We start from the raw sequence: 17,077 nt of genomic DNA on the forward strand, positions 1-17,077 counted from the left end.
AATCATGTTGTTAGACTTCGGTCGGTGTTCATAGTCAATTTTTATTTCAAGATTTTCTTAAGTAATGTCTTAAGATTCTGATACGGCTTTCTGATTGGTTAATAGCGTCTTAAGATGATATTTAAGACGATTTTAAATATAAGAACGGACTATGAATAACCGGCCTTCAAGTTTAAGTATTCACGGCGATAGACAAGAAGTCGCCGGTTACGCTCAGAGAGAGAGTGAGAGGGTGCATGGGTCAACGTAATTTTAGCGTGAGTCCAGCAAATATTTAAAACGCCAATTTATTTCCATTAAATAGCTCAAAATGAGTTCAATTTACAAAAAAACTACAGGCATAAAACTCCAGGAACGTTTTAATCAACGCACTGCTCGCATTGTCCGAATAGAGCGAGCAATTACAAATCTAGAACGGTTCGAATAAGCAATGTGCGATTAAACAATCCGACTTGTATCGCAAGACGGCTTACAAACGACGTTAACATTGAGGGCGTGTTCTTACCGAAATTCACTTCGCAAAATGAGGCAAATAATCCCAGAGATAGCGTTTTGAGGAGTTTTCACACTCGCAACAGCTGATTGGACAAAGAGTCAAGTTATCGGATCAAGAACGCACAATGCTGCTTCGACAACATCGTTCAAACAGCGAAATATTTCGAATAACAAACAGAATCAAAGTGGCGATAATAATAAATATTCCAACAGGATGTGATTTAACGGGAAGCAGATCATTTAATAGATTTACAATGTTTAAACAAGTTGTTAAAGTAACAAAAGTTCGCAATTGTTAACAATATGATACAAACTTAATTTTTTCTTTTTGGATGAAAATAGGTATATGGTAGTTTTCCAGGATGCATTTTTTGTCAAGATTTATAGGTTTAAAAAAAAATCAAGAAGAATTGGAAAATACATTCTCTCCGAGATGATTTACAGAGCTGTAAAACGCATAAAACTTTTTATCTCGACAAACAGAAAGTGGGTCAAATTGTATTGGATGTAATATTTAAACAGAATGTGAAAGATAACATTAAAAGAGAGCTATATAAGAACAAGAAATCAAGAATAAGGACATTATTAAAGGATTACATATATCTAGATGGATTAAAAAAATGGATTTTTCAATTTTTGCATTTTTATAGTATAATATCTTAAGACTATGTAACACGGATATCTTGCCGGGATTGGAATTGGTCAGGCCAAATGAGCTCGCTGGATGCCAGGATTCGAAATAACTTCAAGCTGTGATTATAACGGAAAACGTAAATGTTATAGCGTTTTTGAGTACAGTAGCTTTTAACCGAGAGGGTAACCATGGTGGAAGTAATAAGGTGTGCTCGTATTGCGGACACATTTTCGTCTGTTTTGCGCATCGTGACAAAAATCATCCATTTTGAACTCATACAAACAGATTCTTGTGTCGGTGTGTTTCCGTGAGTTAGTACACAGTCAAAAGTGCAAAATTCGTGAATAATGTCGTCGTGTTCAATAAAAAATTGTAAAAGCAACACGCGAAATGCAAAAAACCGAAACATTTCTTTCTTGGGATTTCCGAGGAAGACGGAATTGATAGAAAAGTAGAAAGTTTTCTGCAAAGAGAAATTAACCCTACTTCTGGTAAATGTACAATATTATTGTATGAATTTTGTTTATGAATTTAAAAAATATTTGTAATTAATATACAAACGTGCTACATACTTTGTAAAAATGTATAAGATATTTATTAATTTGCATATGTAAAATATATAAAAATTATGTAACGTTTTTTGCAGCTCGAGTTTGTTCAGAACATTTTCTACCTGGTCAATTCGAAGATAAGACATGGCTTAAAAATTTAGTAGGAGACTCGGAAAGAGTCTCAAAAAGACAACTTCCTGATGCGGTTCCAATGGCATCGATAGTAGATCATAGTGTCAACACAGAATTGAGTAAAATATCGAGTAAATATTGACAATATTTCAAGTCCTGACATATTATCCATAATCCTTGCTACAAACATGTTTGTATTCCAAATCAATATTTTTCAATTTATTTGTGAGTCCAATACAATTTCTGAAATATTTGTAACTTTACATGTTACTAAATGTAACCTAAATTCTAAGTACACATTTGTGAATTAAAAATCATTTATAACATAAGTATTGAATTGTAATATGAATGATACGATTTGTAGGAACAGATGATACACAGAGAAATGTGACAGGCACTGATCATGGCACAAATCGGGATCAGCCTTGCGAGTCGAATTTCGTACAGCTAGTTGCTGTCGCAAGCAACGATGAAAATTTGGCTTTATCACATTCTATGACAGTAAGAAGATTGACTTGTACAAAGAATGGACGAATTGATTGCACTTCTATGCAGGCAGAGAGTGTAGCATGTAACTCTGTTTTGTCCAACACAGTAACTTCAAGTACGTCTAGATCAACAAGAGTAAAAAGAAAGGTCAATGTAAGTTTGCTTTTTTCATATATTATACTTTTCAAGTTACTAAATTGGTAATTTTTGCATAACCTTTACTTTTTAATTTGTGTTACTTTTTTATGAAATTTTATATACACTTTTCATATTTATATTAATATAAGTTACTTATGTATAACCGATTGTTACAAAAATTACGTTGTGTATCTTTTTTGTTTTTCTGCTTTTATAGGTGTGGCACAGGCAAGCGATGCGATGCTTCTGTTGAAAAAAGAAAACAGAAAACTTAAAAAAGCACTTGCTGTTTCAGTTTCTGAAACGAAGTTACTAAAACGTCGATTGGTAACAATAAATAAGCGAAAAAAAAACAACTGCAGCAAAACGTTGCAAAAAAAGTTAAAAACATGCTTAGTCTCTTCTTTACGCCGGCTCAAATAAGAATGTACATGAACCCGAAACAGCAGAAGATTCGCTGGTCTCAAGAAGATATTGCCGCAGCAATATCATTCAAGAGCGTCAGTCCAAAAGCATATAGATATACGAGGTGTGTTCAAAAAGTATCGCGAATTTTGAATTTTCGCGGGTTACGTATATTCGAATTTCGATCTTTTTGTGGCGTTATGTTGGTACTCATGTCTCTCACTTATGCCGACAAGCTCGGCCATTTTGAATGTTCACTTAATTGTTGACAGCTGCTTTGCTTGCACGTGTTTTGGATCGTCTTCGATTTTTACCTATTCAAAAAAATGGATCAAAGAACCTGTATCAAATTTTGTGTAAAAAACGAAATTAAGTGCGCGGATGCATTCCGAATGTTGACTGTGGCATACGGAGAAGCTACCTTGGACCGAAGCAACGTTTATCGGTGGTACAAAATGTTCTCAGAAGGCCGAGAAGATGTGAACGACGAAGAGCATGCCGGACGCCCGAGCACTTCAACAACAGACGAAAAAATTAATGAAGTGGAGAAAATGGTATTGGCCAATCGTCGAATCACCGTTAGAGAAGTTGCTGAGGACCTAAACATATCGATTGGCTCGTGCCATTCGATTTTTATCAATGATTTGGGCATGAGACGGGTCGCCGCGAAATTCGTACCAAAATTGCTCAATTGCGACCAAAAACAGCATCGCATGAACATTGCTAATGAGATGTTGGACTCTGTCCGCGACGACCCAAATTTGCTCCAGAGGGTCATAACTGGTGACGAATCGTGGGTTTATGGTTATGACGTGGAAACCAAAGCTCAATCATCTCAATGGAAGCTGCCGCACGAACCAAGACCGAAAAAAGCGCGCCAAGTTCGGTCGAATGTGAAAGTTTTGCTGACAGTTTTCTTCGATTGCAGGGGCGTGGTGCATCATGAGTTCTTGCCACAGGGTAGAACGGTCAATAAGGAATATTACCTGCAAGTTATGCGCAATTTGCGCGAAGCAATCCGCCAGAAACGCCCGGATTTGTGGAAGAACAAAAATTGGCTTTTGCACCACGATAACGCCCCTGCTCACACATCGTTGCTTGTGCGCGACTTTTTGGCCAAAAACAACACACTAATGATGCCGCAGCCACCGTATTCCCCAGATCTGGCCCCCTGTGACTTTTTCTTGTTCCCTAAACTGAAGAGGCCCATGAAAGGACGACGTTACGCTACGCTTGACGAGATAAAGACGGCATCGAAGGAGGAGCTGAACAAGATAAAAAAAAATGATTTTTTGAAGTGCTTCGAAGATTGGAAAAACCGTTGGCACAAGTGTATAATATCTCATGGGGATTACTTTGAAGGGGACAAAATAGATATTCATGAATAAATAAATAATTTTTGAAAAAACACAAAATTCGCGATACTTTTTGAACACACCTCGTATTAGGAAGTTGAAGCAGATTTCCTTGCCTGCACCGCCCACTCTTTGCAAGTGGATTACTGATTTTAACATCAACGAAGGCATTCTGACTGACGTTTTGTCCATAATAAAAGCAAAAAGTAGCAGCATGACGCCAATGGAGAGATCAACAGTAATTTGTTTTGATGAGATTTATTTAACAAATCAAATGCAAATCGAAAGAAAAACTGAACGAGTCGTTGGTCCTCACAAAAGGTGTCAAGTGCTTATTGCACGCGGAATATTTAAAAAGTGGAAACAGCCCGTTTATTACGGGTTTAACCAGGATGTAACAAAATATTTATTAATAGACGTCATAACCCAATTACATGCAAGTGGTTACACTGTTTTTGACGAGCGACCTGGGTAATGCCAATCAAAAGTAATGGAAATCGTTAAATGTTGGACACGATGAACATCACAAGACATATTTCATGCATCCTTGTGAAGCTTTTGTCAAGATCTATGTATTCGCTGATGTTCCACACCTCGTAAAGTTGGTACGTAATCATTTCCTAGACTCCGGGTTTCACATAGACGGACATCACGTAACTTCTGCCGCTCTGTCGAGGCTCTTGCAAATAAACAGTGGCGAGTTAAAAATTGCGTTTAAATTATTTGAAACTCATTTAAACGTAACCGGACCACAACGCCAAAACGTCAAGCTTGCTACTCAGCTATTTTCAGCCACAAATGCGGCTGCGATCGAATGGTGTGGTTCGCGTAGAATCATGGATGCTTGTCTCGAATGGAAAAAAACCGCTGCGTTCGTAAGAATGGTGAATGACTGGTTCGATGTCTTCAACAGCGTTGGAAAATACGGAGATCATCCTGGAATACACGGTTATGGCGTAGATCTTTCTCAACAAAATGAAGTTCTTCGAAAAATGACGTCAACAATTGAAGAAATGAGAGTCGGCAAATGGAAGACGTTGGTTCTATTTCAAAAGGAAGTTATCATTAGTAATTCTTCGCTGGTAAATCTTTTCAATGACTTAAAAGAAAAGTTCTACACTGACATGTCTTATATTATGACAAATCGTTTGAATCAAAACGTGCTTGTAAATCTGTTTTCCTACTTGCGAGCAATGGGAGCTACAAACTATAAGCCAACAGCCTTGGATATTCGTTATCGATTGAGAAGGTATATACTAGGAAAGCATTCCCCAGATTTTTTACAGTGGGGAGTAACACAAGTGCTGTCGACGACTCCATCTCTGAAGTGTGCCTAACTAGTGGGATTGTCGAAGATTTCACAACAACAGATACTCATACGAAGCAACCAAGTGATAATGAGAGTAGTTTCAGCAATGTTGCGCGTGAAGACTGTGACGAAGAAAGTGATGAATATAAGAGTGATCCTCGCTGTGGTAACATCGTCATTCCAAATAAATTACAAGACTTAAGGGTCAGTTGAAGTCTTTTTATTTGTATATGATTAAAAAATTATATAAATATATACAAAATTACGAGAGTAATATTTGAAATAGCTATCACATTATCTGTATAAGATATGACATCGATTTTCGTTAAGAAGTGTAGTTGTGAAACAAAAAATACAATTGGAGCTTACTTCGACTGTCCCTTAAACGCTGAGAACATTTTTGGAGGATAAAAATATTTTAATATTTATATCTGGTAATATATATATAGTATAGAGTAGATAATTTTTCTTTCAAATAAAACGTATTCATGATAAATTAAATAGTATAGTCAATAACAACACGGAATAGCAGGAATATATCGATTGCTCAGTAATTTCCGTATGATTTTGTTTATAACATATAATTTTTTTAATTAACGAAAAATTTCATATTTTATGTTACATACAGTTCGTGTCAAAAGTAGATAGCGCTCTGAGACATAAAATTTTTCGCCAAAAGTATGGCTCTATGCTGAATGAATTAACTTCATATGAAATTATTTTTATTATTCAGAGAGCTTATAACTAAATAAGTCATTCTTACCATTCATGATAATAGACATTTTTGAAAGGATACTTACATATTTTTTCCTATGCCAGGTTCTCAGCACTTGAATCTCTTCCATTACTTTTCATTCTTTTTATATTTATGGCAAAAAACCGCGAGCCTCGCTCAGTTTTCTCCGTCTACCTTATCTACCTATTTCTACCTATTACGTGCCTATGTCTTATGAAAGTAGATAACGTAATGTCGAACATTCCAATTGAAAAATTATAACATTTTACAACAGTTTATATCTAATCCTAATTAGTGATCATTGCTTTTAAACAGTAACATTGTACATTGGGTGAAATTACGTGTCAATAGCTTGTTGGAAATTGTAATAATTTTTCCCTATGGAGGTGAGAAATTACGTTACCACTTCTGAAATCTCTTAACCAATGACTCAAGGTATCTTAGTGTAGGTTTTTCACTGCAATATAGTAAATGAAAATTTTATATTATAAAAGATATAAAAGTGTCATAATAAAAGAGTGGTTAACAGGTTCACACGTATTACATGTTGCTAAAATCTTTATTTTGTTCTTTCTTTTTGGCATTGTCCTTAATCTGTTATAGATATCGATTACACTCAAATCTCAGAAGAATTATATTTACTTCAACAATTCGAGGAATTCAACGATGGTACAATTTGTGAAGATGAAGGACTGAAATACGTTGCTGGATACGTAACATTCAAATTTAGAAATAAATATCCATCTTTGGGGACGTGTACTGCAATGTCCACGAACACCGAGGATGATTGGATTAGCTATGTATCTAGAGGACGACTTATTACTCCTTCAGCTTCTTTACTGAACCTTGCCAACGTAATGAATGTGGAATTTGAAAAATTTCACGGAGCAGGAACATTGCAGAAAGGCCCTTGGATTTTTAAAACTGTTACTGAGAAAGTATTAAAACGAATGATGGAAAAAGATATTCCTAGTGAAGTTGTGTCTTGTTTAGTACGGACACGAACATACATAAGAATGAGGATACTGAACAAAAATACTTCCGCAGAAAGCTCTAAATTAAAAACAAATAAGAAACTGTCGATATTCACAAACAAAAAAGTTTATAAATTTTAAATTTATTTGCGTTGCAAAATAGTCGTTATAACTGTGATATGTGATGTTACAGATTGCCGTTTCTCTATATTTACGGGTAAACGTTTTATATATGCGTTAAATTTTTACTGTTTTAATTGTTTCGTTACTTGCGTTTTAAACTCGAAATGTTATCCGTTTCATTGTAATATGATAGCATTTATATTACAATTTAATTCATGTTCTTGTAATATGTCCTTGTCATTCATTTCGTTACTTTCATTTTATGTTCTAAATTTTATTCGTTTTATTGTAATATGATGTGATTTACATTACAATTAATTAAAATAATAATATTTAATAAATAATATTTTCACAAACTGTAATGGTATGTCATTTTATATTAATTAATTTTACAATCTACTTTTCAGAGAATAAGAAGTTACAAAATTAGCGAAAAGCGATAAATAATCCATTTCTTAATATGCAACAATTTTGCGACACCAATTTTCAAACTTTTAGTGCAAGATGTAACAAATAGTATGAATCGAAATTATTTCACCATTAACATGCCGTGTAATTCATTTCTTCTTTCTATATTTCTTAATTTTTTATTGTAATTTTAAAAAATAATTAGATTTAATGGTGATTTAAGTGACAATTACAATTTTTTACTTTCATAAAGACATTTAAACATATTCTAAATAATTACACAATTTGAATCTCGTACCAAAATTAAAAAAACATGGCGGACTTCTGTCACGTTCTGTGATTGGATATTGCAAGAAACGTGCGCATAAGCACACCTTATTACTTCCACCATGAGGGTAACCACTCTTGAATTCCGATGTACAATCCGCTAGAGGTCCGTTGAATTCTTTGAAGTTCGCTGAATTTCTCGAAGTCCGGTAAAATCCGGCTTAGTCCGATGAATTCCACTATAATTTGATGAATTCCATGTACTATAATGAAATTTTGGCTTTTATAACAAATTTTTGGTTGAAAGCAGTTAATCAGTTATTAAATACGGATTTTTAATGACCTTTTTTGGAGGGAAATCTCTGGGCAATCGCAATGAATTCCATTGAATTCTGAGGAAAGTCCGATAAAGTCCGTAGTCCAACGTACGTTTATTTTCTAAATGATTACCTCCTCAGTTTTAACCCAACCTGAATCAGATTAGTGACGTTATATACTGAAATCATTGAATGAGAATTCAAAATAGAGCACGTCATTAATCCGCCATAAAGCAGGTGAGAACCCACTGCACTCGAAAGCGCTATTATATTATTTCTTGAATAGAAGAGTACAAATGTTCACAGTGATTGGAATAGAGGATATAAAAGACAAATAGCGTTAAAAACTAAGAATTACATTAATCAAGAATCACTAACATTAATATTGAAGACGTGAGCGCGCGTTTCATGGGAACATAATGACAAAATAATTAAATTCCTCAGGAATTGGAAATTGTATGTTGCGGCGCAAGCGCGCGTTACGCGGTTATCATGACTATATGGTTGCGTAGTTGATGCCGATTTGCTCTAGCTTCTAAATATAGCTATTCTTCTTAACGTTAAGTATTACTGGGGTCGAAGAAAATGATTACATGGTGGTGGAACTTCGAGAGGCTGCGAAAGCAGAGTGGTGAGGAGTGCTGGTTGAGTACCGTGAAATTTTCCATTTTTTTTTTCTGTTTCTTTTTTTGCGTAGGATTTCGATTATGAACGGGCGAAGGGGTCAGCCATCGAAAAAGGGATGTCTTTCTCTATAAATTCCGTTTATTTCCCTTTTTTTCTTTTGAGAAATTATATTGTTCGTGGAGAGCTGCCGTCACGGATTGGGGTGTGGATCCGACTTTAGCAAATGCAAAATGGGTCACCCATATCGGGGCAGTCTCCAAGAATTTGTTTAGAGTTTTAGTGTTTGCGTTTTCGAACGGGAATAACGGATCGGACGCGGTTTACTAACGCTGTTGTTTCCAATTGCGAGTTGATAGCGATTGGGACTCCGAGCCTAGCCATTCATAATAGTAAGGCAGAAAGAGCGATTGATGGCTCTTGGCGTTCGTCAATGCTCAATACCTTCTCGGTTCTCCACGAGGAAATAGGAGTTGCAACAGAGCGACTTACGTTTGTCGTCTGTCACAAGGATCAATTGCAGAGGCACGGCGTCAAGGCGAGCGATCTCGGATCAAATTTCTATCCGCCTTTGTCTAATTGATATTACATAATAGTATTTCTCCGCGTGGAGATTGCCGCTGTTGCAACATCGCCCGTTCGATCGCGTCGAAGTCTAATAGATTTTCTTTTCACATATTTGTGCCTGTACGATGTAGCCAAGTCGACGTTTTGTGTCGTCTGGTAAATACGTGTAATTCTGAACGTGATTGTGTTTCTGTCTCATTTTCGCGATAACTTGTAATCTTAATACGAATACGCGATCTTTTAATAGCATGTGCGTATGATATTTTGCGGGAGAGCAACCGTTGTGCATCTTCTTTCATCGGTTACGTATTGCTAGAACGAGAGATTTATATTTTGTCGTGGTCTCACGGTAAAGTTTGATTAATTATTTCTTTCGATTAATATTCCGCGATTTTGTCATGCATGTTGCTCGCCAGCGAACCTTGTGTTCAGTTCCATTCTAAGGTACTAACTCGCATTCTAGAAATACACGCTGTTAATTTTCATGGTTAATTATTGCCTCGTCAGTGAGTGAGATTTCTCTCGCTCTCTCCGATTTCACCCGCCCGCACCGAACCACTCCCTTCTCTGCCAATTCCATAAGTAGTTGGCCATTGGTGCCGTCGACATCCACGGCTTGTTACGTTAAAATTATCTACGACCTTTGGTGTCTTGTAAAAGAGTGGCACGCTCTATCGTGCTTAGCGCTTACTTTTCGTCAAAGTAAGTTGTCGCGAGATTTAGAGAATAAAGATCTTTCTGTCGTCACTCCGTAGACGGACAACGAAGATTGGGCCACGTTTGTAAGTGTGGTCACAATATACAAGGTGTCGCAAAATATTTGTTTATGCTCTCGTGGATTGATAAAGCAAGTCATACTGAGAAAAAAAGTCCTTTAGCATTTTTCATTATTTGCAATAATTATCGAAATAAAAATTAATAAAGTTCGGCGAATAAGCACGTATTTTACCTGCCCACTGCACGCAGGGACTGCCCGTCAGTCGCCAACAATAGGTAGCCGCGGCAGGCGGCGCAGTGAGGCGGGTAAGACAGCCATTGCTGGTTTGGCGACCAACAGGCGGTCCTCGTGTGCGGTGGGTAGGGAAAATATGTGCTCATTTGCCGAGTTTATTAATTTTTATTTCGGTAACAATTGCGAATAATAAAAAATGGTAAAGAACTTTTAGTCTCAATATGACTTGCTCTATCAATCCACTGTATATAAGATACATAATCATACTTAACTTCATTAGCATTCATAAATAATAACATATAGTATAATGTGCGCGTTTGATCATAAATCGCCGCACTTCGGTTTTTTTTTAAATAAAAGGATGAAGGATGAAAGAGACGAATAGAGTAGGCGCCGGTATTTGTCTCGCACGAGACGATAAGGATCGCGACGATTACGGGGCGCAGGAGATCGAGATCGGGGAAATAATTGTTCAGAGAACTTACGGGTGTCAAACAGTCAAATATATTCATATATTATCACAGGTACACGGAATAATCACCAAAGTGGTATGAGCTTTGAATGCGATACAGTTCCGCGCCACTTAGTAATGGCGTGACCAAAGAAATCTCGTCGTAGATCGCAATGATGCGCGCCGAGAGATCTCGCCACCGGAGATCTTATGCACAAATTCTTACCACGCGTGCGATCGCGAAGAGCGTGTTTATAAAAGTCACTATTGTTCGATTCTCGCCAAACGGAGAATCTTCAGAGCGACAGTGGCTCGAGCGCGTTCGCAGCCGCGTTGCTGCGTGATCACGATGTCGACGCGTGACGACTTCGAACGACGGCGGACGCGAGCCGGTTCGGAGCACAGGGTTTGCTCCGGCTTCTCCTTCACTTACAAAATCGCACTGTCAATAGAATAGGACACTAAACAATTACTCGCGTGAGCACTGCTTTGCGATTACGATTTTAGAGGACCGACGAGTAATCGGAAACTTGCGCACGGCCAAGATGCGTGGTGTTGCTCCGACAGGTCGAAGAAGAGAAGGAAGAAGAAACCGGAAACGAACAACTATATCGCGTCGCTATATCCGCGCAGAAAACGGGAATCGCGAGCGCTCCCTTCCCGGATATCCTTAGCGCAGCGGTGATTTATTGAGTGATTTATCGATTTCGCAATAAGATAATTGCGGGGAGGTGGCGCCATCCCGCAAGTTAGGCAAAGCGCGCGAAGAATGCAACTGTACGTCGCGGTTTCATTTTCCATCTCAAAACATATAATATTAATTATATCATAACATATATGGTATAATATATTTTCAAACATGATAAGGTCTAATCGTACATGGCTTACGCGTGATCATGTATTAGTCTATGTAAGACCTGAAAATTTTTGCTCGGGTTCGCATTCAACAGCGTGGGAGACCGCCAGTGAAGGCGCGATGGAGGATTTGCAGAAGAGATTCTAATCTTGGGCCCGAGCGCGGAGGCCCCAGACACGAGTAAGGTCCACACGAGCCGTTGGACATCGGGAATGCCAGAAATTCGCAAATTGCCTGAGGAAACTGACACACCTAAATTACGTGCTAAAGCGCGACGGGGGACACCGTTTTCAACACAGCACGATTGGATTACACAGCACCAACCAATCATCTTGAATTATCTAACCAAACCAACGGAAAAACTCTAAACATTGGCCGCTATTAGAGACCCTGTAATAAGAATCGCGACACAAAGAGATCATTTTTTGATTGTTTCGAAATATTTGATCGAGAGATGTGAATATAGACAGAAATGTATATATTAAACAGAGAAATACAATATATTTCCCTCTTTGTCTTGGAGATCGACCATACTACTACCCAGCCTACAAAAGTCGGCTCATATTGCGACTCTTATTAGAGAGTGTCTAGTCGCTATGAGTGGTGATGTCCAATTGTGCGCAATGCCAAGTGCGACAATGTCATTAAGTGATCCAATCGCGAAGCGCGATAATCCTCCCTTTACAAACTTTTCAGATGTTCCATTGTACTGTGAATCAAATTAGTGAATTTTATCTCAGGATCGAACTTGTCTCTTAAATTATCAATAATCATAAATTTTTCTAAGGAATTATAATAGTTTATTTTAAATTCAAGTGGATGCTTAACATCCACTTAGAGGTTTCAATAAAGGTGTTCATAAGGGGAGCAGCCTCGACCAAACGACCTTGACTTTGACATATCAAGGAGAAGATACTGACAAGGGGAGTCCGCGACAATTGATTCACCGATTTTAATAAAATTTTATGGGTGTGTAGTATTTATTCACCCCTTTACTGTGGTAAAGCCGTTCGTTGCGAAACTTAGGCATTCTCGAGAAAATAACAATTAAATATTTCCAGCATCTATAGTACCATTACAGAAGAACGGTTGTCGAATTGGCGATGTAGCGTAGGTCGTTAGAATGTCGATTAGTACGCGTGGGGTCCCAGGTTCGATCCCCATAAATAAGATTTTTTTTTTTAATTTAAATCTTATATTTTTAAATTGTTATATATCATTTTTAAAGTGTTTTTCATTATTTAATATAAAATGTTATTTAAAAAAAATCAAGGAATTTAAACATGCTCTTTTATTATTAAATAAATTAAAAGTTCTCATGAACACAAAAAATATATTTGCAATAAAAATTTACAATAAGTATTATACAATTAGTTTACAGTTTTTAGGGTGATACTTGTCGTAAAAACAATTAAAACACAATAGTTCATTGCACCATGCACATATAATCATTGACATTTCATGTGCACAGTCTTTACATTTCATTTGATTAAAAGAATTTGGAAAACAAACTTCATAACATAACAACATAACAAAATAATGTTATAGTAATAATATAATAATAATAATGTTATAATAATGTTATTATTTAATAACATTTTATATTAAATAATGAAAAACACTTTAAAAATTATATATAATAATTTAAAAATATAAGATAAATTTAAAAATAAAATCTTATTTATGGGGATCGAACCCGCGACCCCACGCGTACTAATCGACATTCTAACGACCTACGCTACATCGCCAACTCGACAACCGTTCTTCTGTAATGGTACTATAGATGCTGGAAATATTTAATTGTTATTTTCTTGAGAATGCCTAAGTTTCACAACGAACGGCTTTACCACAGTAAAGGGGTGAGTGAATACTACACACCCATAAAATTTTATTAAAATCGGTGAGTCAATTGTCACGGACTCCCCTTGTGAGTGACTTACAAAAAATTTTAAATAATGCTCACTTCTTGTTAAAGAATATTATTAGATGTGTATGTGGGTGTTCCTGTTTTGCTCCCAAGGCAGGAGGAAAGGGTGGGGTTGACCTTGCTCTGTGTGGCTATTTAGTACAAGCGTGAACAATAAAACAGTTTTTCTACTATAACGACTAAATTATTGAAGTTAGATAAAATATGTATATGACCTTTTTTAGAAAGCTTCTTGTGAGCTTCATTTTTTGTTTGACACTTTTTTGTAAAATAAATATTTTCTGAAATAATTAAAAAAAACTGTTTTTTCTTTCTCTAATAATATTTTTTTAGTAAGAAGTGAGCATTACTTAAAATCTTTTGTAAGTTACTTAGTACCTTCTCCTTGATAACATATGTCAAGGTCAAGGTTGTCAGAGGCTGCTCTCCTATGTGCATTTTTATCAAAAATTATTTTAAAAACCGCGCGCACGCGCGTTTAATTCCTTATTTAATGTTATCATGCTAAATATGTAATAATTCATACTACTATGTAATGTTCTATACTGCAATATTTCTACATTATAATTATAATTTAAGAATAATTATTCATTTTTGTAAGCATGTATTTGGATTTACTATATTTCTAAATGTGTTACATATAACACAGCTGCAAATATTTTTTTTAATTATTGAACAATTTCTTTTTAAATTAGTTTTGTAAATATATCACTAACAAGGAAAGGCCGCGAGATGCGGATCACCGATTTTAATAAAATTTTATGGGTGTGTAGTAATTACTCACTCATTTACTGTAGTAAAGCAGTTCGTTGCGGATTTTGGGCATTCTCGAGAAAACAAATTTTTTTTATTTAAATCTTATATTTTTAATTGTTTAATATAAAACATGTTATTAATAAAAATCAAGGAATTTAAAATCCTCTTTTATTATTAAGTAAATTAAAATTACTCATAAACACAAAAAATATGTTTGCAATAAAGATTTGCAATCACTGTTTTACAACTTATTGTAAATTTATTTACAGCTTTTACGGTGGTACTCATCGTAAAAACAATTGAAGCATAATGATTTACATTATGCACATAAAATCATTGACATTTCATATTCACAGTCTTCACATTTTTATTTGATTAAGAAAATTTGGAAAACAAATTTTGTTAATGTTTTGGAACAGACTTCTTTCATTCTCATGATTGGCTATTTCTCTATTATTTTTAAGAAGAGAGGTACAATTTTGTAATTTTTTGATAAAATTTTTAACTTATCTGTAAAAATATACGTCGCAAGGCTGGCATAAAGGAGTACACTTTAGCAAAATAATTTTTATTTGACAAGTTGGAATATCATCATTGTTTACAAAAATTTTATCATATATTTGAACTTGTTTGATCACCTCAAGAATCTATTATCAATAAAAACTCATCTATCAATAAAAATTTCTTTTTTTACATACGGCTTTAATATTTCTTTTAAGAAATATTAAAGCCGTATAAAAATAAATAAATAAATAAATAAAATAATTTTCTTGAGAATGCCCAATATCCGTAACAAACTGTTTTACTACAATAAATGTGTAAGTGAATACTACACATACATAAAATTTTATTAAATTTAGTGACTTGCATCTCGTAGCCTCTCTTTGTAAGTTGACCATTGTAGTTTCACCGATATTATTTCGAAGTTAATTAAACAAACAAATAATTATCAATATTTTCTAAGAAATCAATACTTCTACATCAATTTTTGTAAATATAGTTACATGATTGGTGATAATTTTTATGCAAGATTTTATTATATACGAGGTATGTTCAAAAAATATGGAACCTTATTTTTTTCCTGCAAAAACAAATAAAGCTACGGAAGCACGGTCTCGTAGAAAAAAAGTAGGGAAACCTATTGCATATACGTCAATTTTCTCGCGCCCGCAAAAAGCGTCGATCGCTGAAAGTTGGCTTGTGAGCCAATAAGTGTAATGGTCATTCATCGGAGTATCAGTTTCCGCGAAATGATAGAATAACTTGAATAGTGGTATTGCATCTTGACCAAACACAGTATTCTCCTGGTTTTCCAGGTTTCCTACTCTCCCGACATGGTGCCTTATGATTTTTGGCTATTCCCCAAGATAAAAACGCAGTTGAAAGAGATCCGATTTGAGTCAAGAGAAGACGACGCCGACATGCGGAATACGACAGTCCAACTGAACATTATTCAACAAGAAGCCTTTCAGATATATTTCCGATAATAGTAAGACCACTGGGAGAAAGCAAGCAATACCAAAAGAGTACTTTGAAGGAGATTAGCATTTCAGACCTTTAAGTAAATAATTGTACTTTTCCTGATCGAAGGTCCGGTACTTTTTAAACACACCTCATAATTTAATAAATGTTCTATCGGAAAATTTATCTAATTGTTTAAATAAGACGTACAAGGTCATAAACAATCAGAAAATCAGAACACTTATACTTAAAAAAATTGATCTTTTAAACCGATATTTGTGGAAAAAACATTTTTGAAGCCATCGTTGAAAGTCTATGAAGTTTAATACAAGGGAACTCGGATATTAAGTAAACCGGGTACATTAGTTTCTATTATCTAATCAAGCTGAAATTTGATAGGGTTTATTTTCTTGTGACTTGGAATCATTTTGGAAGATGCTGCTAAAAAAATTCGAAAGTTGAAAAATAAGTTTCATCAATATATAAGCATATGTGTCTGTGTGTGTGTGTGTGTGTGTATGTGTGTGTGTGTGTACATATTAAGTACAATATTAAGTACGCATGTTACCTTCAACAGGTTTAAAAATAATTTCCGCTTGTAGTTGACACACATTTTTACTTTCTTCTTTAATTTTTGCGAGTGAAATGTGTTCAACTGATTTTGGTTGGTAATCAGCTGCAAATAATAATCTTCATTAGAGAGAAATTTTTAATAAAAAGAAATTATAACAATTGCGCAAATTTAATCTTACATAAACAGGGTGACCTATTGTAATTTATCACCCCAAATATTTCCGTTTTCTTGCATTTTACAAGAAAATGTTTCAGACAAAAATTGTATGGTTTCGAGGGGGACATAAAAAGGTATCATTAATTTAACCTTAAATAGTTGCTTAAATGTCACGTGAAGGTCACCTTCAATTTTTTAAATAGAACTGCTTGCTTCTTATTACATATTCTTGTAATTTATCTTGAAGTCTTTCCAAAACACTATAATTAAATATTTTTTCGTTAAGTATTTTTTGAGTTACAAGACTTCAAAGTTACAGTAACGTCGGCATTAGCATCACTCAAGGGGTACCACGTGGAGGTTGCACGGTCGGATTTACACCTCGTTTGTGTTCAAAGAAAGATTGGAGAATGATTCAAC

At 35.3% G+C, this 17,077-nt stretch overlaps 1 protein-coding gene across 1 annotated transcript in view; it reads right to left on the reverse strand.

Moving 5' to 3' along the window:
• LOC105206553 (tyrosine-protein kinase receptor torso) overlaps nt 1–17,077 on the reverse strand; it is a 345,332-nt gene that overhangs the window by 280,402 nt on the left and 47,853 nt on the right. The window contains exon 5 of the mRNA XM_039451357.1: nt 16,496–16,603. Coding sequence (XP_039307291.1) covers nt 16,496–16,603 — 108 coding nt within the window. The remainder of the gene's footprint in view (nt 1–16,495; nt 16,604–17,077) is intronic.

The sequence above is a fragment of the Solenopsis invicta genome, chromosome 6 (genome assembly GCF_016802725.1).
Source record: "Solenopsis invicta isolate M01_SB chromosome 6, UNIL_Sinv_3.0, whole genome shotgun sequence".
In the NCBI taxonomy this organism is placed as follows: Eukaryota; Metazoa; Arthropoda; class Insecta; order Hymenoptera; family Formicidae; genus Solenopsis; species Solenopsis invicta.